Raw genomic sequence first — 27,287 nt, forward strand, 5'->3', positions numbered from 1 at the left:
TCAGTGTCACACTGGCATTGTCTAACAGGCCTGCTCACATACTCCAGAGAAATGCACTTTTGTTGAACTTATTGCTAAGGGCAATAAGTGCTCTGTGAAATTAGACATAAACTTGTAGAAGATTGTGTCAAATGATTTTTCTAGAGTAGAGTCATAAATAATTTCTGTTGGATAGAAAAAGGAAGCTCAGAAGTTATGGTTTTATTACCCTAAGGGCATTAAACAAGTTTTAAAGAACAAACAAATTTTTTTTCTTAGAAATTTCAGGTTCACAGATAAATTAAACAGATAATACAGACAGTTCAACATACTGTTCTTTCTTCTTCACCTCACCTCCATGTCTTTCCTATTCATAACATTTTGCATTAGTGTGGAATATTTGTTATAACTGATGAACCAATATTGATATATTATTAACTAAAGTCTATAGTTTGCATTATTACTCTTTGTGTTGTACAGTTCTATGAGACTTAACAAATGCATGATGTTATATACCCACCATTACAGTATCATAAAGCAAAGTTTGCTTCCCTAAAAATCTCCCCTGCTTCACCTGTTCAACCCTGACCACCACCACCATCCCCCCACCAAACCCCTGGCAACCACTGATCTATTTACTGTCTCTACAGTTTTACCTTTTCCAGAATGTCATGGAGCTGGAATCTTACACTGTGTAGTATTTTCAGCCTGGCTTATTTCACTTAGTGCTATGATCTCAAGGTTCTTCCATGTCACTTGAGGTCATTTCTTTTATTGCCAAATAATACCTATTGCATGAATATATCACAATTCATTTGTCCATTTACCTACTGGGGGATATCTTGGTTGCTTCCTGCTTTTAGCATTTACGAATAAAGTTTCTCTAAATATTTGCATGCAGATTTTTATGTGGACGTAAGTTCTCATTTGCAACTGCCAAATCATATATGTGGACAAAGAATGGTACCTGCCATAACATTAAACAAATGATGTTGCACCCATCAAGCTATCTGCCACTGCAGCCACTCTTGATGGTGCACCCTGAGGGCATTCAGGAAAGAGAAAAACAAAATACTTGCCCTGATAAGCATCTTATTAAGGCACATATCAAAGGAATACTTTCATTAAGCCCAGACTCTCACATTCTTCCCATACACAGAAAAGAACTAAATTCTTTTAGTTCTAAAGAAACTAAATTATCTTGAGATGTCCGGTTTTTTTCTTTAATTATCAGTAAACTTTTTTTTTTAATTTTATTTTATTTTTAAACTTTACATAATTGTATTAGTTTTGCCAAATATCAAAATGAATCCTCCACAGGTATACATCTGTTCCCCATCCTGAACCCTCCTCCCTCCTCCCTCCCCATACCATCCCTCTGGGTCGTCCCAGTGCACCAGCCCCAAGCATCCAGTATCGTGCATCGAACCTGGACTGGCAACTCGTTTCATACATGATATTTTACATGTTTCAATGCCATTCTCCCAAATCTTCCCACCCTCTCCCTCTCCCACAGAGTCCAAAAGACTGTTCTATACATCAGTGTCTCTTTTGCTGTCTCGTACACAGGGTTATTGTTACCATCTTTCTAAATTCGATATATATGCGTTAGTATACTGTACTGGTGTTTTTCTTTCTGGCTTACTTCACTCTGTATAATAGGCTCCAGTTTCATCCACCTCATTAGAACTGATTCAAATGTATTCTTTTTAATGGCTGAGTAATACTCCATTCTGTATATGTACCACAGCTTTCTTATCCATTCATCTGCTGATGGGCATCTAGGTTGCTTCCATGTCCTGGCTATTATAAACAGTGCTGTGATGAACATTGGGGTACACGTGTCTCTTTCAATTCTGGTTTCCTCAGTGTGTATGCCCAGCAGTGGGATTGCTGGATCATAAGGCAGTTCTAGTTCTAGTTTTTTAAGGCATCTCCACACTGTTCTCCATAGTGGCTGTACAAGTTTGCATTCCCACCAACAGTGTAAGAGGGTTCCCTTTTCTCCACACCCTCTCCAGCATTTATTACTTGTAGACTTTTGGATCGCAGCCATTCTGACTGGTGTGAAATGGTACCTCATAGTGGTTTTGATTTGCATTTCTCTGATAACGAGTGATGTTGAGCATCTTTTCATGTGTTTGTAAGCCATCTGTATGTCTTCTTTGGAGAAATGTCTATTTAGTTCTTTGGCCCATTTTTTGATTGGGTCGTTTATTTTTCTGGAGTTGAGCTGTAGGAGTTGCTTGTATATTCTCGAGATTAGTTGTTTGTCAGTTGCTTCATTTGCTATTATCTTCTCCCATTCTGAAGGCTGTCTTTTCACCTTGCTAATAGTTTCCTTTGATGTGTAGAAGCTTTTAAGGTTAATTAGGTCCCATTTGTTTATTTTTGCTTTTATTTCCAATATTCTGGGAGGTTCAGTAAACTTTTGATGTTAGATTACCTGTGTTGTTTTTTCAAAGATACCTATATTCTGGTTCCTTCCTTACCTCTTTGAAACAGTCCTCCAGAGCTCTCTGAGAGGTTATTTCCTAAGTTTTAGTTTTTCAGTGTGTTCGCCAAATAAAACAACTCTCAGCTTTTAGGTTGTGCATTTTTTTCATTCGACATATGGTGAGGGTATATTTAGCTTTATGAGAAACTGCTAAACTGTCTTCCAAAGTGGTTGCATCATTTTACATCCCCATTAAAAAAAAAAAAGTCTAGCAATCTTATTCCTAGATTCTTTCTTTCCTAAACTACATATACTTAGCTTCTTGAATTCTCTTATAAGCTAGTTTTACCATCTTGATGGCTCCCCAACCAATAAGGTAAATAAACATTTGGCACATGCTCACTTAAATATTTGTATTGAGGGCCATGTTTTTCACTTTCTAAATATTACACTTTGACAATAACAGCCAACCATATTTCCCACATGAAAGATGACCTTGCTGATTCACCTTTTGTTATTTTTCTAAGTCAGGTAATGACCTTTACATTCACACTCTGATTGACTTTCCCAAGAGTCACCCTCTATGTAAGTTTGCTCAACTGCCCTATGAAAAGTTAATATTTTACAAATGCAAAAGAACACTAGTGAACATTCCAGTAAACTGATCCACAGATTCATTAAAAAAAAAAAAAAGCTTCAGTTTGGGAACCAATTACTGGATAAATGCTAAGTCATCCTGGCATTAATCTGATTAAAGTAAACTTTTCAAGTCACATGGGCTCCTTTTTTCTATATATTTAAAAATTTGGTGGCTTCTGTTAGGGAGAGGGTGGAAATCAATCCTCTGCAACTGGGTCTTAGGCTTATCTCTAAGAAACAGAATCCTCACAGGGTTTTAAGGCCTAGGAGCTGAATTCTGACTTTGCATAGACGGTCCACAGAGGGGTGTAGAAAGAGTAGAATTACATGTCCCAGTCAGGGAGGCTAGAGTGCATGGTTTGAATGTCAAGGGCATTCTTGGGCTTGCTGCAAACCTCATTCTGATTCATCCACTTTCAGACTGTTGAGCTTAAGACTTTTTCGCTGCAGTTTTAAGTTATTCCAGACCATGGCTAGAATGGTTCGCTCTCCCCACTCTCCTCAGATGTGGAGCCTCTGGGCAGCGGCTGGCACTGTGCACATGTAACTTGCACACTAATGTAAAGGTCCCAACAAAAACATTAGTTCTCACCAGTGTTCCAAGGATTTTAAAGACTTTGGTACTGTTAAAAAAAAAAAAAATTTAGTCAGCTTGTGACAGCTACAATTCTGCTCCTGTTTCAGCTTTTAAAAAAAGAGGGAGGGAAAAAATGAAACCATACTCATTTCTTCCTTCCACAGTTCAGTGAAGTTCCAAAAAGTAGAAAGAATCCCTTAGCTTGCCTCGTTGGTAGAAACGCCTGGCTGGGACATTCCTTTGGCCACTTTAACTGAAAACTGCATGCCTCTGGGAGCACAGCATCTATGCTTTAGCCTCCAGTCTCAAAACTGATTGTGAACTGTCTACAAAGATAGGAGAAGTCTGCAACTCCCCGCCCCCGCAACCATCTTCCTGCCAGAAAAAACAACACAAAACCACACCTGGCCCCAGATGGAGGTTGCATTTCCAGAGAGAAAACACAGCCACTGAGATAAGAGCATCCTTCAGGATCTCTTTTTATTCTGACTACTGAGCAAGGAACCATCTTCTGGGGAGCATTTGTTTCTGTTTCCATCATATCCAGGGAAGTGTAGGAAACCCTTTTATCCGGAGAAATGAGACAGTAGCCAGTATGACACCCTTGGTAATCTTCTCCAAGGCGCCATCCTTACAAGAGCAGGAACCCTGCCCTATAGGAAACGGAAAGGCTGATGGGGCCTTTCCTATCTAGGACACTCGGGGTCGGCTTGCTGTTGCAGCTTGTGCTTAATTCCTTGTTTTACTTGGCAATAAGCAAGTGAGGAAAACAAGGGTATTAATAACGATAACCAACATTTGAACTTCCTGGGTACACCCTGTGCTTGTACCCAAGTGCTGAATAGAATTTTTTAAAAAGATTGTCTCTGTGTGCAGGAAGGAGACTAAAATTTGCCACAAACTTAAATCATTCATTTTCCTTTGTCCCAGAAAAACACATTTTTGTCTCTGTGGCATTTGAATCAACTCTTCTTTCCTTTCCCACTTCTGGCGTTTGAAAAGACTTTATGTCATGAAATGACCTTATTTATGTATTCTGCAACTTCTGCCACAAAGCCTTTGGGCACGCCAATTAAAAACACAACTGTAAAGTAGTGAAGCAATGTGATGATTTTCCATCGATGAAATTATTTCCATCAGCAAGCTCCTTGCAAAAGATACTGCTGTTTGGTGATCCCATGCCATAAATCTGGTTGTTCTTCTGGTTTTGAGGCAAACCTCACCTGCTGTGGCTTTGGTTAGTGACTTGGAATTTTGATCTGGCTGCCATTTGTTGATCCCTGTCCCCCATCCCTTGTTTCTTAGAAAGGTGGAAAGTCAGCAGAGCTATAGGTGCTGGAAAAATAGAGATCCCGGTTGCAGTTTCCCGTGGGTGGTACCATAGTCCGTTTACAAACCATGACCTATGGAATTCACAGTCTGGGACATCTGAATTCTGCTCCATACTCTTGGCATATTAAAATCTGCCCACAAGAGAGTTTACCAGAAAAGGAATTTCTGAGGGGAGGAACTGGTGTCTTCATCTTTGCCTCAGATGGTCAACATTTCTGAGAAAAACTCAGCTGGGAGTTCTTCTGAGAAATAAGCTGATGTCATATGGTTGAAGAACTTATTGCCTCAGGACTCTAATGCTCTAGAAAACTTAAAGCCACTATTTGCTTAAAATTGACTCTAGCTTGGAGTCAGATGCATTGATCCTTCCTTAGCAGCAAATGGAGAATTTGTGCCCCTGGAGCAAGTGGCTTCTGCTATGAGGAATTCCACTGTCAGCAGTTTGTATGATTAATACAGTGGTAAGAACACATGTGGTGGAAAACCTCCAGCAAAAGCAATCAGTGGATCTATCCCTGATGCTGTCCACTCTGCAGCACCACCACCCCCACCCGCCACCCCTGACCCTGCCACTTTGGCCTTCTTAAATAGCCTAATCCATTTAATTGCACATTTTGCATTTGCATCCTGAAAACACAACATTGTCAGTGACAAAAGAGAATAAATTGGAGATACAAGATGTTTATGTGTTTAAATGACCTAATCTAATCCCTAACAACTCCTTCCCTGCCTCCCTACTTTCTTCCTTTTTAAAAAATTAAAAGGATTCCCTGGCAGTCCAGTGGTTAAGACTCCACACTTTTACTGCAGAGGGCACAAGTTTGATCCCTAGTCTGGGAATTAAGATCCCACAATCTGCCCAGCATGGCCAAAAAACAAAAAGAAAGAAAAAGTACACATATACACATGGAATAGAATTTATTAGAGCACAAAACAATTTTAAAAACCTTTCATGGTTCCCAAACTAGAAACAATTATTGTAACATCTTTTTCTATACAGAAATTTTATGTATTTTGTATTATAAATCGTATGTATAGCATTATATTATATTATCAATCATCATACTTTCTACAAACAATTAACATAAAAAGTAAAGGAGAGGGCTTCCTTGGTGGTTCAGTGGTAAGGAATCCACCTGTCAATGCAGGAGGTGTGGGTTCAGTCTCTGGTCTGGGAAGATCCCACATGCCATGGAGCAACCAAGCCTGTGCTCCACAACTACTGAGCCTGTGCTCTAGAGCCGGGGAGTTGCAACCACTGAGCCCATGTGCTGCAATTACTAAAGCTCAAGCAACTTAGTTACCAACACTCCACGACAAGAGAAGCCACCGCAGTGAGAAGCCCACACATAGCAACTAGAGAGTAGCTTCACTCGCTGCAACTAGAAAAAAAGCCCGTGCAGCAATGAAGACCCAGCACAGGCAAACTAACTGACTAATTAATTAAAATAAGAAATGAAGGAGAAACTAACATTTCCTAAAGTCCCAATCCACAACAGTTTATAATATCGAGTCTATATCAAGATTATATATATATTATGTAGACATATAATTCATAAATTAATTGATATACACAGTCTCTAATATATATCTACTACGTATCATTTATTATATACAATGACAATTTTTTACCAAATGGCTTATACTATATATTCTGTTCTATCATTTCCTTTTTTTCACAAACACTATCCAGACAACAATATCAAAGTCCAGATATATGTATCTACTCAATTTAAAAAATGACTATTTAGTATCTCATTGAATGATGTACCATGGTATATTTTATGTAATCTCTACTGATAAAGATTTGTTTCCAATTTTTTGATATTGTAAAAAATGGAGTAAACATCCTTGTCTACTTATCTTTGCACATCTATTTAGGAAGTAGAATTGTTGGATCAAGGGACATTGAGCATCTATTTTAAAGTAAAATAATAATTACATCATATATAATTATGTCCTTCACTTCCATTAAAGATTATATCATTTCATGATCCCACATTAACTTTGCAAATATCATTTCAATGGCTGCAAAATCTCTTACCAAGTGAATTCTTACTTCTAACCATATGAATACTGTATGCACGGGACACTTACTCCTCACTGTTTTTAACTTTTAATTCTAGTGACTGACTTTAACTACATCTTGTGTGAGACTCAATATGGCTATAAAACATGTCTTATTTGAGGCCAAAAAATACATGAGCAACTTTAAAAACTTCCCTATACCTGTAAAGATAGGAAAAAAGATATAAAATGTCACATTCCATAATTGTACTCAGGGAATAAGCCAATATTTCAAAGATGAAAAAATATTTCTTGACAGCAAATCTAAGCCACCTAAGATTTTAGCAAAAGTCTCTTTAAAATATAGTCATATTGTTTTTCCGTCCATCCTACATATACTAGTCTGCATGTGCTAATACTTCAATAAAATAGTCTTTAAAATAGTCGTGTCAGAGCCAAAGGAGGCTAAAACAGTTCTTTAGTAGTTAACCTCGGAAACCACCGTGTTTGCTGATCGTAATCTTTGCTGCCCTGGTTCCTCATCCCCTGGCTTGTGTGTGCAATATCCCTGGTTAACAGGTATCAGATAGTTTCATACCATGGTCATTAATGAACACAATAGTGAAAAGACTATTTAGCCTGTTCAAACCTATGTGTCCAAGTTGCCTTAAATTACACCTCTTTCAAGAGCTTGATTCCCAGAAACATCAAATGTATTAGACCATGCAATTCTGGAAACTTTTATTAATCTGTTCTTTGTAAAGCACTGTCCATAATCCAGGATTTTTAAAAATGAGTAAATGGAACACTTTTTTCAAATAAAAGTTTACACAGAAAACTAATATGTAAAACATTAAAGAAAAAATCTGCTCAGGCCCAAGCTAGATCCAGGCTGAGTTTCACTTCTTCAGCCTTCTCTCTTCCCCAGTACTGTGGTCCTTGAGGTACATTCTTATACAACAGTTGGGTCTGAAATAAGCAAGAAATGAAACAGAGTAATAGATGAGATATTTATAAGGAGAAGGGCCAAATCTGTGAAAAAAAAAAAAAAAAGAATTCTCTTTTTTCCCAAGAAATAATATTTATTAAGGGAATTTATAAGTAACTTTATTGACCTTAATGCACATATTAGGCTCACTCAAACAGCTGGATTAACACTACAGACATATTCTGATAAACACTCTAACATACAGTAAGCATTTTGTAACATTGTTACAAAACAGATAGTTTCTCTCCTTAAAAATAGAGCTCCATTTCACCACCACCACTCAGGGAAGTAGTACTTTTAATTAATAATACTCCTTTCCTAGACTCTTAGCAGCTAAGGAGGCAATATGGCAATGGCAATATGACCCATTTCTGGCCAATAGATATTAGCAGAATCTAATAGAACATTTTAGAATCTAACAGAACATCTGTGAACTCTTTGTGAAAGGGATGGATGTGTCTGGTTTGCTCCTTAACTTGAAAATAATCAAGAAGGGGTCCAACCTTTTTCTTAGAAAGTCCAACCTTTTTCTTATAAACTGACAAGCTTCCATCAGAGTACACTATTTCCTGTGTGGTTTTCAGAAAATGTTCTGTTTTCTTTATTAGGCTTATTTTAACTAAATTTTCTAGCACTTCCAATCATATCACCATTTCAAATATCATATTTCAAGTTTCTAACAAATTTGAAATGAACACAATCCAGTATAATTTTAATATTCTCTTCACTTAGGCTTTCTTGAGTTATTAATTAACTCAAGAAAGTGGAGTTATTATTATTAGAATAATCTTATATAATTTTTCATTCTTACTGTACTAAAAGTTCTTCTTATATAAAAACATATAGGTAGATACAATTTTTAAAACCCAAATCTTGAGTTCAAATATAAACAGAGGTCATTTATTATCTAACAACTGGAATTTAACAAATGTTAGACTCCTAAACCATTCCCTACCCTATCTTTTGGAATCTCATTTCTCATTTTTTTTAACGGAAATATAGTTCATGTACTATATATTATGTTAGTTTCAGGTGTGCTACATAGGGATTTGATATTTGCATACATTATGAAAAGATCACCACAGTAAGTCTAGTAACCATTTTTCCCCATGCAAAGTTATTACAATATTAACGGTCATCCTGCTTCTGTTGTGTACTACATCCCTGTGGTTTATGTATTTTATAACTGGATATTTTTATCCCTTAATCTCCTTGAAACACACCCCTCCCCCCTGGCAACCACCAGTTCTCTTTGAGTCTTTTCATTGTTTTGTTTGTTATGTTATTTAGATTCCATATATAAGAGATATCATATGGTATTTGTTTTTATCTGACTTATTTCACTTACCATAACACCCCTATATCCATCCAGTTCAGTTCAGTCAGTTCAGTAGCTCAGTCATGTCTGACTCTTTGTGACCCCATGAACCGCAGCACACCAGGCCTCCCTGTCCATCACCAACTCCCAGAGTTCACACAAACTCATGTCCATCGAGTTGGTGATGCCATCCAGCCATCTCATCTTCTGTCATCCCCTTCTCCTCCTGCCCCCAATCCCTCCCAGCATCAGGGTCTTTTCCAATGAGTCAGCTCTTCGCATGAGGTGGCCAAAGTACTGGAGTTTCAGCTTCAGCATCCAGTCCTTCCAATGAACACCCAGGACTAATCTCCTTTAGGATGGACTGGTTGGATCTCCTTGCAGTCCAAGGGACTCTCAAGAGTCTTCTCCAACACCACAGTTCAAAAGCATCAATTCTTCAGCACTCAGCTTTCGTCACAGTCCAACTCTCACATCCATACATGACCACTGGAAAAACCATAACCTTTACTAGACGGACCTTAGTTGGCAGAGTAATATCTCTGCTTTTCAACATGCTATCTAGGTTGGTCATAACTTTCCTTCCAAGGAGTAAGCGTCTTTTAATTTCAAGGCTGCAGTCACCATCTGCAGTGATTTTGGAGCCCCAAAAAATAGTCTGACATTGTTTCCACTCTTTCCCCATCTATTTCCCATGAAGTGATGGGACCAGATGCCACGATCTTAGTTTTCTGAATGTTGAGCTTTAAGCCAACTTTTTCACTCTCCTCTTTCACTTTCATCAAGAGGCTTTTTAGTTCCTCTTCACTTTCTGTCATAAGGATGGTGTCACCTGCATATCTGAGGTTATTGATATTTCTCCCTACAATCTTGATTCCAGCTTGTGCTACTTCCAGCCCAGCATTTCTCATGATGTACTCTGCAAATAAGTTACATAAGCAGGGAGACAATATACAGCCTTGATGTACTCCTTTTCCTATTTGGAACCAGTCTGTTGTTCCGTGTCCAGTTCGAACTGTTGCTTCCTGACCTGCATATAGGTTTCTCAAGAGGCAGGTCAGGTGGTCTGGTATTCCTATCTCTTTCAGAATTTCCCACAGTTTATTGTGATCCACACAGTCAAAGGCTTTGGCATAGTCAATAAAGCAGAAGTAGATGTTTTTCTGGAACTCTCTTGCTTTTTCCATGATCCAGTGGATGTTGGCAATTTGATCTCTGGTTCCTCTGCCTTTTCTAAAACCAGCTTGAACATCAGGAAGTTCATGGTTCACATATTGCTGAAGCCTGGCTTGGAGAATTTTGAGCATTACTTTACTAGCATGTGAGATGAGTGCAACTGTGCAGTAGTTCGAGAATTCTTTGGCATTGCCTTTCTTTGGGATTGGAATAAAAACTGACCTTTTCCAGTCCTGTGGCCACTGCTGAGTTTTCCAAATTTGCTGGCATATTGAGTGCAGCACTTTCACAGCATCATCTTTTAGGATTTGAAATAGCTCAACTGGAATTCCATCACCTACACTAGCTTTGTTCATAGTGATGCATCCTAAGGCCCACTTGACTTCACATTCCAGGATGTCTGGCTCTAGGTGAATAATCACACCATCATGATTATCTTGGTCATGAAGCTCTTTTTTTGTACAGTTCTTCTGTGTATTCTTGCCATCTCTTCTTTAATATCTTCTGCTTCTGTTAGGTCCATACCATTTCTGTCTTTTATCGAGCCCAGCTTTGCATGAAATGTTCCCTTGGTATCTCTAATTTTCTTGAAGAGATCTCTACTCTTTCCCATTCTGTTGTTTTCCTCTGTTTCTTTGCATTGATCGCTGAAGAAGGCTTTCTTATCTCTCCTTACTATTCTTTGGAACTCTGCATTCAGATGCTTATATCTGTCCTTTTCTCCTTTGCTTTTCGCTTCTCTTCTTTTCACAGCTATTTATAAGGCCTCCTCAGACAGCCATTTTGGTTTTTTGCATTTCTGTTCCATGGGGATGGTCTTGATCCCTGTCTCCTGTACAATGTCACGAACCTCCGTCCTTAGTTCATCAGGCACTCTATCTATCAGATCTAGGCCCTTAAATATATTTCTCACTTCCACTGTATAATCATAAGGGATTTGATTTAGGTCATACCTGAATGGTCTAGTGGTTTTCCCCACTTTCTTCAATTTAAGTCTGACTTTGGCAATAAGGAGTTCATGATCTGAGCCACAGTCCTCTCCTGGTCTTGTTTTTGCTGACTGTATAGAGCTTCTCCATCTTTGGCTGCAAAGAATATAATCAATCTGATTTCAGTGTTGACCATCCGTGTTGTGGCAAATGGAAAGATTTCATTGTGTAATGGCTGAGTAATGTTCCATTGTATGTATTTTTTGTTGTTGTTTAGTCTCTAAGTCACGTCCAACTTTTTGTGACCCCGTGGACTGCAGCACACCAGGCTTCCCTGTCCTTCACTATCTCCAAGCTTGCTCAAACTCATGTCTGTTGAGTCAGTGATACTATCCAACCAACTCATCTTCTTTCGCTCCCTTCTCCTTCTGCCCTCAATCTTTTCCAGCATAGGGGTCTTTTCAAAAGTGTCAGCTCTTCACATCAGGTGGTCAAAGTATTGGAGATTCAGCTGTAGCATCAGTCTTTCTAGAGAATATTCAGGATTGATTTCCTTTAAGATTGACTGGTTTGATCGCCGTGCAATCTAAGGAATTCTCAAGAGTCTCCTACAGCACCATAATTCTAAAGCAGCAATTCTTTGGTGCTCAGCCTTCTTTATGGTCCAACTCTCACATCTATACATGACCACTGGAAAAAAAATAGCTTTGATTATATGGACATTTGTCAGCAAAGTGATATCTCTGCATTTTAATATACTGTCTAGGTTTGTCATAGTTTTTCTTCCAAGGAGCAAGTGTCTTAATTTTATGGCTGTCGTCACCATCTACAGTGACTTTGGAGCCCAAGAAAATAAAATCTGTCACAGTTCCCAGTTTTCCCCCTTCTGTTTGTCATGAAGTGATGGGACCAGATGCTATGATCTTAGTTTTTTGAATGTTGAGTTTTTGTTTAATTAATTTATTTTTTAATTGAAGAATAACTGCTTTACAGAATTTTGTTGTTTTCTGTTAAACATTAACATGAATCAGCCATAGGTATACCAATGTCCCCTGCCTCTTGAACATCCCTCCCATTTCCCTCCCCAGCCTACCCCTCTAGGTTGATACAGAGTCCCTGTTTAGTTCCCTGAGACATACAGCAAATTCCTATTGGCTATCCATTTTACATATAGTAATGTAAGTTTCCATGTTACTCTCTCCATATATCTCACCATCTCCTCCCCTCTCCCCATGCCCATACATCTGTTCTCTATGTCTGTTTCTCCATTGCTGCCTTGAAAATAAATTCATCAGTACCATCTTTCTAGATTCGATATATATGCATTAGTTTATAATATCTATCTTTCTCTTTCTGACATACTTCACTCTGTATAATAGGCTCTAGGTTCATCCACCTCAGTATAACTGATTCAAATGTGTTTCTTTTTAAGGCTGAGTAATATTCCATTGTGTATTTGCCCCACAACTTCTTTATCCATTCATCTGCTGATGACATGCAGGTTGTTTCCATGTTCTAGCTATTGTAAATAGTGCTGCAATGAACATTGGGGTGCATGTGTATTTTTCAGTTTTGGTTTCCTAGGGGTATATGCCTAGGAGTGGGATTTCTGGGTCATATGATGGTTTTATTCCTAGCTTTTTAAGGAATCTCCATATTATCTTCCATAGTGGCTGTATCAATTTACATCCCTACCAACGATGCAAGAGGGTTCCCTTTTCTTCACATCCTCTCCAGCATTTATTGCTTGTAGACTTTTTGATGATGGATATTCTGACTGGTGTGATGTGATATATCATTGTAGTTTTGATTTGCATTGCTCTAAGAGGTGGGAGTACCAGACTACCTGACCTGCCTCTTGAGAAATCTGTATGCAGATCAAGAAGCAACAGTTAGAACTGGACATGGAACAACAGACTGGTTCCAAATAGGAAAAGGAGTACGTCGAGGCTGTATATTGTCACCCTGCTTATTTAACTTATATGCAGAGTACATCATGAGAAACACTGGGCTGGAGGAAGCACAAGCTGGAATCAAGATTGCTGGGAGAAATAGCAATAACCTCAGATATGCAAATGACACTACGCTTATGGCAGAAATTGAAGAAGAACTAAAGAGCCTCTTGATGAAACTGAAAGAGGAAAGTGAAAAAGTTGGCCTAAAGCTCAACATTCAGAAAACTAAGATCGTGGCATCCGGTCCCATCACTTCATGGCAAATCCATGGGGAAACAGTGGGAACAGTGTCAGACTTTATTTTTTGGGGCTCCAAAATCACGGCAGATGGTGATTGCAGCCTTGAAATTAAAAGACGCTTACTCCTTGGAAGGAAAGTTATGACCAACCTAGATAGCATATTGAAAAGCAGAGACACTACTTTGTCAACAAAGGTCCATCTAGTCAAGGCTATGGTTATTCCAGTAGTCATGTATGAATGTGAGAGTTGGACTGTGAAGAAAGCTGAGTGCCGAAGAATTGATGCTTTTGAACTGTGGTGTTGGAGAAGACTCTTGAGAGTCCCTTGGACTGCAAGGAGATCCAACCTAAAGGAGTCTATCCTAAAGGAGTCCATCCTAAAGGAGATCAGTCCTGGGTGTTCTTTGGAAGGACTGATGTTGAAGCTGAAACTCCAATACTTTGGCCACCTCATGCGAAGAGCTGACTCATTGGAAAAGACCCTGATGCTGGGAAGGATTGGGGGCAGGAGGAGAGGGGAATGACAGGATGAGATGGCTGGATGGCATCACCAACTCGATGGTCATGGGTTTAGGTGGACTCTGGGAGTTGGTGATGGACAGGGAGGCCTGGCGTGCTGCGGTTCATGGGGTTGCAAAGAGTCAAACACGCCTGAGCGACTGATTTGAACTGAATAATGAACGATGTTGAGCAGCCTTTCATGTGTTTGTTAGCCATCTGTGTGTCTTCTTTGGAAAAATGTCTGTTTAGGTCGTTTTCCCACTTTTTGATTGGGTTGTTTGATTTTCTGGTATTGAGTTATATGAGCTGCTTGTATATTTTGGAAATTAATCTTTTGTCAGTTGTTTCATTTGCTATTATATTCTCCCATTCTGAGGATTGTCTTTTCACCTTGCTTATAGTTTCCTTTGCTATGCAAAAGCTTTTTAGTTTAATTAGGTCCCACTTGTTTACTTTTGTTTCTATTTCCATTACTCTAGAAGGTGGGTCATAGATGATCTTGCTTTGATTTTTGTCATTGAGTGTTCTGCCTATGTTTTCCTCTAAGACTTTTATAGTTTCTGGTAATTACATTAGGTCTTTAATCCATTTTGAGTTTATCTTTGTGTATGGTGTTAGGAAGTGTTCCAATTTCATTCTTTTACATATAGCTATCCAGTTTTCCAAGCTCCACTTACAGAAGAGGCTATCTTTGCCCTACTATATATTCTTGTTTCCTTTGTCAAAAATAAAGTACCCAGAAGTGTGTGGGTTTATATCTGGGCTTTCTATCTTATTCCATTCTATGAGGCCAGCATCACCCTGATACCAAAATCAGACAAAGACAACAACAACAAAAAGAAGACTACAGACCAATATCACTGATGAACAGAGTTGCAAAAATCCTCAACAAAATTCTAGCAAACACAATTCAACAACACATTTGAAAGCTCGTACACCATGATCAAGTTGATGCCAGGATTCTTTAATATACACAAATCAATTAATGTGATACACCATATTAACAAATTGAAAGATAAAAACCATATGATAATCTCAATAGATGCAGAAAAAGCCTTTGAAAAAATTCAGCACCCATTTATGATTAAAACTCTTCAAAAAATGGGCATAGAAGGAACCTACCTCAACATAGTAAAGGCCATATATGATAAGCCACAGCAAACATTATTCTCAATGGTGAAAAACTGAAAGTATTTCCCCTAAGATCAGGAACAAGACAAAGGTGTCCACTCTCACCACAATTATGTAACATAGTTTTTGAATTCCTAGCTACAGCAATCAGAGAAGAAAAAGAAATAAAAGGAATCCAGATCAGAAAAGAAGCTCTCAGAAAAAAAGTTCTCACTGTTTGCAGATGACTTGATACTATACATAGAAAACCCTAAAGACACTATCAGAAAATTTCCAGTGCTAATCAGTGAATTTAGCAAAGTCACAGGATACAAAATCAATACACAGAAATCATTTGCATTCTTATATACTAACAATGAAAAATCAGAAAGGGAAATTAAGGAATCAATCCCATTCACCATTACAACAAAAGGAATAAAATATCTAGGAATAAACCTACCTACAGAGACAAAAAACTATATACAGAAAATTATAAGACACGGATAAAAGAAATCAAAGATGACATATACGGATGGAGAGATATTCCATGTTCCTGGGTAGGAAGATATTGTGAAAGTGACTATACTACCAAATGTAATCTAAAGATTCAATGTGATCCCTATCAAATTACCAATGGCATTTTTCACAGAACTAGAACAAAAAATTTCACAATTCATATGGAAACACAAAAGACCCCAAATAGCCAAAGCAGTCTTGAGAAAGAGGAGTGGAGCTGAAGGAATCAACCTTCCTACTTGAGATTATACTACAAAGCTACAGTCATCAAGACAGTATGGTACTGACACAAAAACAGAAATATAGACCAATGAATGTTGAGCTTTAAAGCCAGCTTTTTCACTCTTCTCTTTCACCCTCATCGAGAGGTTCTTTAATTCCTCTTTGCTTTCTGACATTAGAGTGATATCATCTGCATATCTGAGGTTGTTGATATTTCTCCCAGCAATCTTGATTCCAGCTTGTGCTTCATCCAGCCCAGTATTTTGCATGATGTACTCTGCATATAAGTTAAACAAACAGGGTGACAATATACAGCCCTGATGCACTCCTTTCCCAATTTGGAACCAGTCTGTTGTTTCATGTCCCGCTCTAACTGTTGCTTTTTGACCTGCATACAGATTTCTCAGGAGGCAGGTAAGGTGGTCTGGCATTCCCATTTCTTTAAGGATTTTCCACAGTTTGTTGTGATCCACACATTCAAAGGCTTTAGCATAGTTAATGAAGCAGAAGTAGATGTTTTTCTGGAATTCCCTTGCTTTCTCTATGATTCAACAAATGTTGGCAATTTGGTCTTTGGTTCCTCTGCCTTTTCTAAATCCAGTTTAAACATCTGGAATTTCTTGGTTCACATCCTGCTGAATCTTAGTTTGAAGAAGGATTTTGAGCATTACCTTGCTATCATGTGAAATGAGCACAGTTGTACGGTGGTGTGAACATTCTTTGGGATTGGAATGAAAACTGACCTTTTCCAGTTCTGTGGCCACGCTGAGTTTTCCAAATTTGTTGGCATATTGAGTGCAGCACTTTCACAGCATCATCTTTTAGAATTTGAAATAGCTTAGCTGGAATTCTATCACCTCCACTAGCTTTGTTCATAGTAATGCTTCTTAAGGCCCACTCGACTTCACACTCCAGAATGTCTGTCTCTAGGTGAATGACCACACCATCATGGTTATAGGAGTCATTAAGAACTTTTTTGTATAGTGTATTCTTGTGTATATTCTTGCCACCTCTTCTTAATCTCTTCTGTTTCTGTTAGGTCCTTACCATTTCTATCTTTTTTTGTGCCCATCCTTGCATGAACTGTTCCCTTGATATCTCATTTTCTTGAAGACACCTCTAGTCTCTTCTGTTCTATTGTTTTCCTCTATTTCTTTGCAAAGTTCACTAAGAAGACTTTCTTATCTCTCCTTGGTATTCTCTGGAACTCTACCAAAAAAATTGTATATATATATGCCACATTTTCTTTATCATTCATCTATTAGTGGACATTCAGGTTGCTTCTCTATCTTGGCTGTTTTTTTAATAATGCTGCAATGAACATTGGTGTATACATCTTTTAGAATTAGTGTCTTTTTCCCCTTTGGGTAAATACTCAGAAGTGAGATTGCTGAATCATGTGATAGTTCTACTTTTAATTTTTTGAGGAACTTTCATACTGTTCCATAGTTGCTATCAGATCAGATCAGTCGCTTAGTCATGTCCGACTCTTTGCGACCCCATGAATTGCAGCATGCCAGGCCTCCCTGTCCATCACCAACTCCCGGAGTTCACTCGGACTCACATCCATCGAGTCAGTGATGGCATCCAGCCATCTCATGCTCTGTCGTCCCCTTCTCCTCCTGCCCCCAATCCCTCCCAGCATCAGAGTCTTTCCAATGAGTCAACTCTTCACATCAGGTGGCCAAAGTACTGGAGTTTCAGCTTTAGCATTGTAGCTATACCAACTTACAATCGTACAAAGAGGGCATGAGGGTTCTCTTTTCTCTACATCCTATCAACACTTCCTTTCTTTTTGATAACAGGTGTGAAGCAGTATCTCATTGTGGTTTTGATCTGCAGCCCTGTAATGACTAGAGATGTTGGGCATCTCTTCACATGTCTGCTGACCCTCTGCATGTCTTTGAAAAAATGTCTATTCAGGTCCTCTGCCCATTTTTTCATTGGACTGTTTGCTTTTTTGATGTTGAGTTTTACTAGTTTTTTGTATAGATTTGTTATCAGATTTGTCCTTTGCAAATGTCTTTTCCCATTCAGCAGGCTGCTTTTTTGTTTTGTTGATAGTTTTCTTTGCTGTGCCGAAAGCTTTTTAGTTTGATGTTATGCCATTTACTTATTTTTACTTTTGTTTCCCTTGAATAAAGAGACAAATCCAAAAAACTTTCTAAGCCTGGTGTCTGGTTTTCTTCTAGCAGTTTTATGGCTTCAGATCTTACATTTAAATCTTTAATTCATTTGAGCTTATTTTTGTATACAATGTGAAAAAGTCCAGTCTGAGTCTCTTGCATGTAGTGGTCCCGTTTTTCCAACACCACTTGCTGAAGAGGCTGTCTTTTCCCCATTGTATAGTCTTACTTCCTTTGTTGTAGATTAATTGACCATATAAACATGGATTTATTTCTGGGCTCTCTAATCTGTTCCATTGACCCATATGTCTGTTTTTTTTGTGCCAGTACCATATCTCCAGCTTTCTTCTTCTTTCTCAAGATCCTTTTGCTATTCGGAGTCTTCTGTATTTCCATATAAATTTTATAATAATCTGTTCTTTTTCTGTGAATGTGGTCCTTGGGCTGGGAATACCCCTGCTGGGAAGATGGTGCTGCTACCTGAGAAGGAAAATAACATGTAACATCCTGCAGTCTCCCATCTGCTGACCTCTGTGGCCTGTGCCTCACTTCCTTGTGGCTTTGGATCTGGCTAAGCCTGAGCCCCACCTGGGAATGCATCCTTCTTACTGGGCAGGTACATCCTTTCTGCTGGGCAGGAGGACAGAACTTCGGGTGGAGAGAAACATACCATGGCTTCAGGCACCTGGCCATTTTATTTGGGAAAGCTGAGCTATGAGCAGTTTCCCCCCGCCCCCCCAAAGGTGGGACAACCACTTCCTTCCTGCATCACATCAACAGTGAGGGCTGGAGGACTGGTCAGAACTATTACGGTGACTGGGGCACTGGGAGAAGAGGGCCCTGGAGTGCTTCAATGTAAAGATGTGTAAAAAAGAAGAAAAAAAAAAAAGAGCTCTAATTGTTTTAAAGTGTGGGAAAAACTATCCAAGCACTTTAACTCCAGTGTACCAGGTGAACAGATACAGCACTGAAATTTTCCTTTACACCAACGGTCATTGCCAGAATTTTGTATTCTGTTTCATAAGGATTTAAGAAAAGTCATAAAAACTAAAAAAAAAAAAAAAAAAAAAATCTGGTAGAGATTTTGATAGGAATTGCATTGAATCTGTAGATTGCCTTGGGTAGCATGGTCATTTAAACAATATTAAATTTTCCAATCTATGAGCACAATGTATCTTTCCATTTGCTTGTATCATTTTCAGTTTCTTCATAAATGCCTTAAAGTTTTCTGAGTACATGTCTTTTACCTCCTTGGTTAGATTTAGTCCTAAGTATTTTATTCTTTTTGATGCAATTGAAAATGGGATTGTTTTTCTTAGTTTCTCTTTCTGATAGTTGTTAGTATATATAAATGCAAATTTCTGTATATTAATTTTGTATTGTACAACCTTATTGAATTCATTTATTAGTTCCAATAGTTTTTTGGTGGTATCTTTAGGATTTTCTGTGTATGGTATCATGTTATCTGCAAACAGTGAAAGTTTTACTTCTTCTTTTCCAATTTGGATTTCTTTATTTCATTTTCTTCTCTGATTGCCATGGCTAGGACTTTCAATACTATGTTGAATAAAAGTGGCAAGAGTGGACACCCTTGTTTTATTCCTGATCTTGGAGGGAATGCTTTCAGCTGTTCACCACAGACAATGATGTTAGGTATGGGTTTGTCATCTATGGCCTTTATTATGTTGAGGTATATTCCATGTATACCCACTTTGTGGAGAGTTTTTTTTTTTTTATCATAAATGAATGTAAAAATTTGTCAGAAGATTTTTCTGCATCTACTGAGATGATCATATGATTTTACTACTTTTGTCTTTTGACCTTCCTACTAGCTTTATAAGTGCTTGGTTGATCTACCTTTACTGTATATCTGCCTTTATCACTGAGATTTCTTTTCTCCTTTCATAATTTTCTTATTTGTAGTTTTGGTCTTTTCTTTTCCACTTAGAGAAGTCCCTGTAATGTTTTAATGGTTTTTTGTGAAGCCAGTTTGGCGGTATTAAGCCAGATTGGTGCTAAACTCTTTCAGCTTTTGTTTGTCTGTAAAACTTTAGTCTCTGCATGATACCTTACCAGTTAGAGCATTATTGCTGTTGTTTCCCCCAACCCTCTCTTCGTCACTTTAAATATACTGAGTCACTCCCTTCTGGCCTGCAAAATTTCTGCTGAAAAGTAAGCTCATAGTCTTGGAAGTTCCCTAGTGGTCCAAAAGTTAGAACTTTGAGCTTCTACTGCAGGGGCTACAGGTTTGATCCCTGGTTGAGGAGTTAAAATCCCTCAAGCTGTGCAGGGCAACTGGAAAAAAAAAAAAAAAGTAAGCTCATAATCTTACGGGAATTGCCCTGTATTTAACTAGTTGCTTTTTCTTTGCTTGTTTTAAGATTCTCTCTTTATCTTTAATTTTTGCCATTTTAATTTTACTGTGTCTTGATGTAGATTTCTTTGGGTTGACCTTGTTTAGGACTCTCTGTGCTTCTTGGTCCTGGAGGTCTGTTTCCTTTCCCAGATTAGGGAAGTTATTTCAGCTATTATTTTTTAAGGTAAGTTTTCTGCTCCTTTCTCTCTTGCCTCCTTCTAGGACTCCTATAATGCAAATTTTAGTATGCTTGATGTGATCTTAGAGATCTCTTAAATTATGCTCATTAAAAATTTTTTTTCTTTTGTTTAACTTGGGTGAGTTCCACCACTTTGTCTCCCAGTTCACTGATCCATTCCTCTATATCATCTCATCTACTGTTGATTCCTGCTGGGCCATTAAAATATAGTATTTTTAAATTTTAAAGAAAACAACTTCAGTATTGTATTCTTCAACTCTGATTGGTTCTTTTTATATCTTGTAATATACTTCTTACCGTGTTCATTCATTCTTCTCCTGAGTTCACTGATAATCTGCATGATAATTGCCTTGAACTCTTTGTCAGTTCTTATCTCCACTTTGCTTAGTTCTTCTTCTGGGGTTTTATCTTATTTATTCATTTAGAATGCATTCCTCTGTCATTTCATTTTGCCCTATTCTCTATTTTCATTTCTATGGGTTACTGTTAGGTAGGTGGGTTATGTGTCCTGATTTTGGAGAAGTGGCCTTATGTAGAAGTCCTAGGGCACCCTTAGGACACCAGAGCTATATGCTCTAGTAGTGCCCTCTCTATGTGCTGCATAGACCTTTCTGTTGTGCTGTAGCCAACTTCTGTGGGCATGCTAGTACGTGGGGCTGCCCCTGGCCCAGTTGGTTGCCAGGCCTTGCCAAGTGTGAAGGTTGCCAGCTTGTTGATGTCTGAGGTCAGGTCTTGGGAGAGTTGGTTATGGGGTCCACAGGGTCCTGAGGCTGGTGTCAGCCCACTGGTGGGTTGGGATTTGTTCTGGGGCACTGGCTACTTGGCACAGGGGCTTCCAGGACTGGTGCTCATCAATGGGTGGGTGGGTAAGACCCCAACCCAATAGCTTAGCAAGAGAGCTCCAAAATGGCCCTTGCCAGCACCAGTGTCCTTGTGGCAGAATGAGCTCCTAAAAATGGTTGCTGCCAGTGTTTGTGTCCCCACGGGCAGGCCTAGTTGCCTTCCATCTCTCCAGATGTCTCCAAATTAAGCAAGTGAGTTTGATTCAGATTTCTTCCAAATTAGCCTCTGTGCTGAGTCTGAGAGCTTGTGCAGTTTTGTGTGCATCCTTTAAGAAAGAACTCCTGGCTTCCCAGAGCCCTCTGGCTCTCCTGTACACAAACCCTGCTGGCCTTCAGTGCCAGACATTCTAGGGACTTGTGTTCTCCACGCAGGATCCTTGGATCTGAGAACCCAATGTAGTGCTCAGACCCATTGCTCTTTAGAGAGAGTTTCTGTAATCGTGGTGATCCTCCCTTTGTGGGTCACCCACCTTGGGGTATAGTACTTGACAATACTGTGTTCAGTCTATTTATATATATTAAATAGTGTATGTTTGCTTGGAGGCTAGTCCAGCTCAGCACAATAGGTTTCATTCTAGGAGGAAAAGAGAAAACTTGGAGAATACAGAAATTTGGACTAGAATAGCCTCATCTTTAAGCACTGCTTTAAAAAAAAAAAAAAAACACAAAAAACCTCCACAGACCACCTACATCAGAATCATCTTTAAGTGTTAAACATGTTAATTTTTCTACTTCGCTTCCAAAAATTCTTCCTCAATGTCTGGGGAGAAGCCCAGGACTCATCTGGTCTCCAGGCGATTCCAACGTGCACTTGGGCAAGAAATTGGCAATAGGGAGTTCCAGCAAGAGATACTAGGGAATTCTGGAGGGCTAGTGTGCAGAGTTCAGCTGAGAGTAAACTATAAGACAGGTAAGCATCTGGCATCCAAGATGCCTCAAACCAGTCCTATACCAGTTCTGAGCTACTTGTTATCAGATCTCCTCTTCAACTCTTTCTCTGCTCTGCTTGGTACAGCAGAATATCTTGTTCCTGTGGGCTGTTTCCCAGGCGCCTATAATCTGACTTCCCAGTGGGATTAGTCAGTGAGAGATATTGGCATAAGTCTAGAGGGCAGAAGGAAGAAGCCAGGGCATTTTTTCCCTTATCCCCGTCTTAGCCTCCTCTAACTGCAACTGTGTTTTCTTCACCATTTCAGCTTCCAACAGACAGGCCCACTGTGGTTCTTGTTTCCACAAGTTGACTCCAGCCCCTAGTCTCTAATTATACTTTTTCCATTTCCATACCTTCAGGTTTGAAGTGGAAGTGCCTTCCTTCTGCTGCTGCTAATATCTGGAAAGCTTTAAATTCCATATTAATTTCTCAATTACTCCATCAGCCGTGTAACCAGTTCTATTTCTTAAATTCTCTTTATTTAAAATACTCTGAACGGTAACATGGAAACATATATTACCATCTGTAAAACAGATAGCCAATGGGAATTTGTTGTATGACTCAGGGAACTCAAACTGGGACTCTGTAACAACCTAGAGAGGTGGGATGAGGAGGGAGGTGGGAAGGGTGTTCAAGTGGGAGGGGATACAGGTAAACCTATGGCTGATTCATGTTGATTTTTGGTAGAAACCAACACAATACTGTAAAGCAATTATCCTTCAATTAAAAATAAATAAAAATAAAATAAAATACTCTGAACAGTTTCTGTTTTCTTTATTGGATCCTGGTTGATATAAGATCCCATCCACAGAACTAGCTAGGGTTCAGAACCAGACCTCCAGTCACTCCTTAAGTAGGTATAAGTGAATAAGTTCCAGAGTAGGTGGTGAAGAATAAAGCAGACAGGGCCTCAATCATGGGCTAGGGCCCTAGGGTGTATTCCTCAGCATTTTCCAAATGTGTGATAAGGCTTGCTACCTCCCCACAGACTGCATCTTGTGATCTTCAAAATAAGTCACCAAGGTGCAGTGTCTTCTGGAAACCATATCACTGGACTGTCTAGGATGTAATAACTGCTTAATCAATATTTACTGATGGGGGATATCCCTTGTGGTCCAGTGGTAAAGAATCCACCTGCCAAGTCAGGGAACACAGGCTCAGTCCCTGGTCCAGGAAGATTCCACATGCCACAGGGCAGCTAAGCCCATGCACCACAACTATTGAAGCCTGCAGGACTAGCACCTGTGCCCCACAATGCAACAAGACAAACCACTGCAGTGAGAAGCCCGTGCAGCACAAAGACGAGTAGCCTGGCTCACCCCAGCTAGACAAAGTCCGTGTGCAGCAATGAATACCCAGTGCAACCAAACAAATAAATAGTATTCAAAATAAATTTACTGACTATAGTTTGCATGGGAAGTTATTTGATCAGATTCAGAGTGAAAAATTAGAAAAAGATGCTTTTCACCCGTATCCAACAAAAACTTCCGGCATGAAAAAAAAATGAAAGCTTATTTTTCTAAAGCTATTGGTTTTTATTTTTAAGCACCTATACTTTTTTTCTCCTGGAACTGTATAGTATCTTTTAGAGATCAAGTTAAGTTTTTTTAAAAAACTAGAAAACCAAGACTATAAACTAAGAATTTATTTTATCTACCTGGCAATGAATATTTGTCAGTATCTCTGGCAAAAAAAAAATGCATGTTAATGAGGTACAAAATATCAGACTCCTGTTACATTAGGTTTCTGCCACAATTTTGGCTCAGAAGGTAAAGAATCCGCCTGCAATGCAGGAGACACAGGAGATGCAGGTTCAGTCCATGGGTCAGGAAGATACCCTAGAGAAGGAAATGGCAATCTACTCCAGTATTCTTGCCTGAAAAATCCCATGGACAAAGGAGCCTAGTGGGCTACAGTCCATGAGGTCATAAAGAGTTGGACACAATTGAATGACTAAGCATGCACAGTTTTGTAGAAAAGTGTTAACGCTCCTATGAAACTGAAAGTCTAGTGTTATTGGGATAACAAGGTTTAGGAGAAAGCAGAACATATTGAGATTAATGGGTTAATTTTTCAATGTAAGTTGGAACATTTAATAAGTTTTATTTATTAAAATTCCATGAAATCAAAATTTTCATGTAACTACTATCACTAAATAACTAGAACATATACTTTTTAAGTCAAAAATTATTAAAATGTTGAGACTTCTCTGATGGTCCAGTAGCTAAGACTCTGCGCTTCCAATGCGGGGGACCTGGGTTCAATCCCTGGTCAGGAAACTAAATCCCACATGCCGCAACTAAAGATACCACATGCCACAACTAAGACCCTGAGCAGCCAAACAAATAAATATTATAAAGTTTAAATGTTGATGTACAGTGTTAGCTTGTACAATGTTGATGTTATGTTAGCTTCAGATCTACTAGCATATAGTGACTTGACGTTTGCATACTTTATGAGATGATCACCATGATAAGCCTAGTAACTGTCTCTTGTTGTTCAGTTGCTAAGTCATGTCCGACTCTTTACAACCAACCCCATGGGCTGCAGCACGCTAGGCTCCCTGTCCTTCCCTATCTCCTGGAGTACACAGGAACACTTTTATCTTCCTTAGGCAGAGCAGACTTTACTAGATTCTAACGCAATATATTCTTTAAGCCTATAACTATTGTTAATATAGCTTTATTTCTGTTTCCAGTCTGTGAGATTCTTAAAACAAAATAACATCAACTTCAATGCCTGTTTCACAATACAAAACAAAAACCCCAAGAGGAAAAAAGTCCAATACAAGCCATGGCGGCTTTAAAATTTTCCAAAAAATGCCGCACTCAATGTCATCAACCTTATGATCTCCCTACTTGGAGACAGATAAAAACCCTTACTAATCAAGCTGAAAATCTGATTTCTCAACAGGGAATGCCTTGGAATCCTGAAAATATTTTTGTCTCTATGCTTGCTTTGCTTGCTTTTGCTTCCCCCGCTCAGGCTGACTTGATTGATCACACTTATTGGGCTTATATACCTAACTCCCCCCTTTTATTGTAGGTTATAGAATGGACAGATATAGGACTAATCGTATCCACTAATGACTCAACACATATGCCCCCTCCTTGGAGCTTGGAGGGGCCCTCTTATCCTGAGAAAGAAGGAAGACTAACATTTCTCTAGGCTATGAAAGCCTTCCTTTATGCATGGGCCGAACAAAATTATGTATTAATGTTAGTCGACAAACATGGGCTTTCGTCCTGCCTCCAAAAAGAAACTTCCATACATTGCTTGGACTGTTTACTGCCCTGTCCTTTTATAAAAACCATGTCAATACTACCAAAACTCTAAGAAAAAGACAAAAGTTAAAATGTAAGGGGTTTACTTATAAAGACTTTAAATATACTCCTGTTTATTGAGATAAATGTCAAGCTAAATCAGGGAAATTAATGTTTATGGCCAATTACACCATTGTTGATTGGGGTCCCCGTGTCTGTCTGTCTTTCTTTCTTTCTCTCTCTCTCTCTCTTTCATTTTCTTATCATTGACTCCAGACCACCAGGTTCTGGTCCATTAAAGGACCCCAACACTGCAGCATACTAGGCTCCCTGTCCTTCCCTATCTCCTGCATATGCTCAAACTCATGTCCATTGAGTCAGTGATACCATCCAACCATCTCATCCTCTGTTGTCTCTTCTCCACCTGCCCTCAATCTTTCCCAGCATCAGGGGCTTTTCCAGCAACTGTCCCTATACAAAGTTATCTAAAGGTTATAAAATACTAATTGTATTTGTTTTGGGCGTATTGAATTATGATTGATTTTTAAATCTTTTTTCTTTTTGTTATCTATATATTTCTAAAAGAATGAGCATTTATCTTTTCTTTAACTATTATTATTACTTTTATTATTATTCTAATGATAATCATTAGTAACTTCATTTTGGGTACCAGACTCCTTTGTAAAATCTGTATTTTGTATATTAAGCAAGGTTCTGTAACATTTCTAATTTGGTGCAATGAGGAATGGGTACAAGGGAAACTAGGGTCTGGCAATGAAAAAAGAAGTCTCATGGGAAGTTCCTTAGGCTAATCTTTGCAACATCAGTGATCCAGCCCAGTTATTTGGGGGACAGGCCTTCTATATCAGAGCCCCAGCAACTTTAAGTTGAGAAAGAAAGCAAGGTTACAATTAAAATATAAAGCAAAGTTTTTTTTTTAAATAAAGAACAGCAAAAATGCTAACCATAAAGGGAGAAATTGACACATCGGTCTGGATTGCATGAAAATTAAGAATTTCTGCTTCTCAAAAGACAATCAACTGATATATCCAACTGAAAAGGACTTCCCAGATCAATGCCAATCTGTGTGTGTGTGTGTGTGTGTGTAGGCTTCCCATACCAACAACCAGTTCTGGAATGCCCCCAGGTTGTTTGAGAATTCAAAGCAATTCTGATACTATCTACCTGGAGTTAGAATCATATTCCACAGGTAAAGGGTTCAGTCCCACAAGACTACCCTCTGCTTTAGGCAATTAGTTACGTACCCAGTTTTCCTGTCCTTCTATCCAACTGGCTGTGCAAATGGAAGTTTCCAACAATCCCTTGCAACTCTGGATGCCCATTACAAGTCCAGGTTTTTTGTTACCTGTACTTCTGACCGATTGGCTGGTAATCAGAGGTTCCCAATCTCCCTTCCTCAGTTTTGATTAATTGGTTAGAATAGCTCACAGAACTCAGAGAAACATTTTACTTCTGGACTAGCAGTTTATTAGAAAAGGAGGTGATGAGGATACAAATGAACATCCAAATGGAAGATGTACAGGATAAGGAGTGGGAAAGGGACACAGAGCTTCCATGCTCTCTCCAAGGGGACCACTCTTCCCAAATCTCCATGTGTTCACCAACCCAGAAGCTCTCTAAAAC

The 27,287-nt window shown here is 38.8% G+C and overlaps 1 protein-coding gene across 1 annotated transcript in view; it reads right to left on the reverse strand.

The window, feature by feature from the left end:
- The window catches only part of LOC129633368 (uncharacterized), a 68,943-nt gene extending 41,957 nt beyond the window's left edge, over positions 1-26,986 (reverse strand). The window contains exons 1-2 of the mRNA XM_055555314.1: positions 26,909-26,986; positions 25,652-25,712 (exon numbers count right to left, since the gene is read on the reverse strand). Coding sequence (XP_055411289.1) covers positions 25,652-25,712; positions 26,909-26,986 — 139 coding nt within the window. The remainder of the gene's footprint in view (positions 1-25,651; positions 25,713-26,908) is intronic.
- Positions 26,987-27,287: the final 301 nt, after the last annotated feature.

This window comes from Bubalus kerabau, chromosome 18 (assembly GCF_029407905.1).
Source record: "Bubalus kerabau isolate K-KA32 ecotype Philippines breed swamp buffalo chromosome 18, PCC_UOA_SB_1v2, whole genome shotgun sequence".
Taxonomy (NCBI): domain Eukaryota; kingdom Metazoa; phylum Chordata; class Mammalia; order Artiodactyla; family Bovidae; genus Bubalus; species Bubalus kerabau.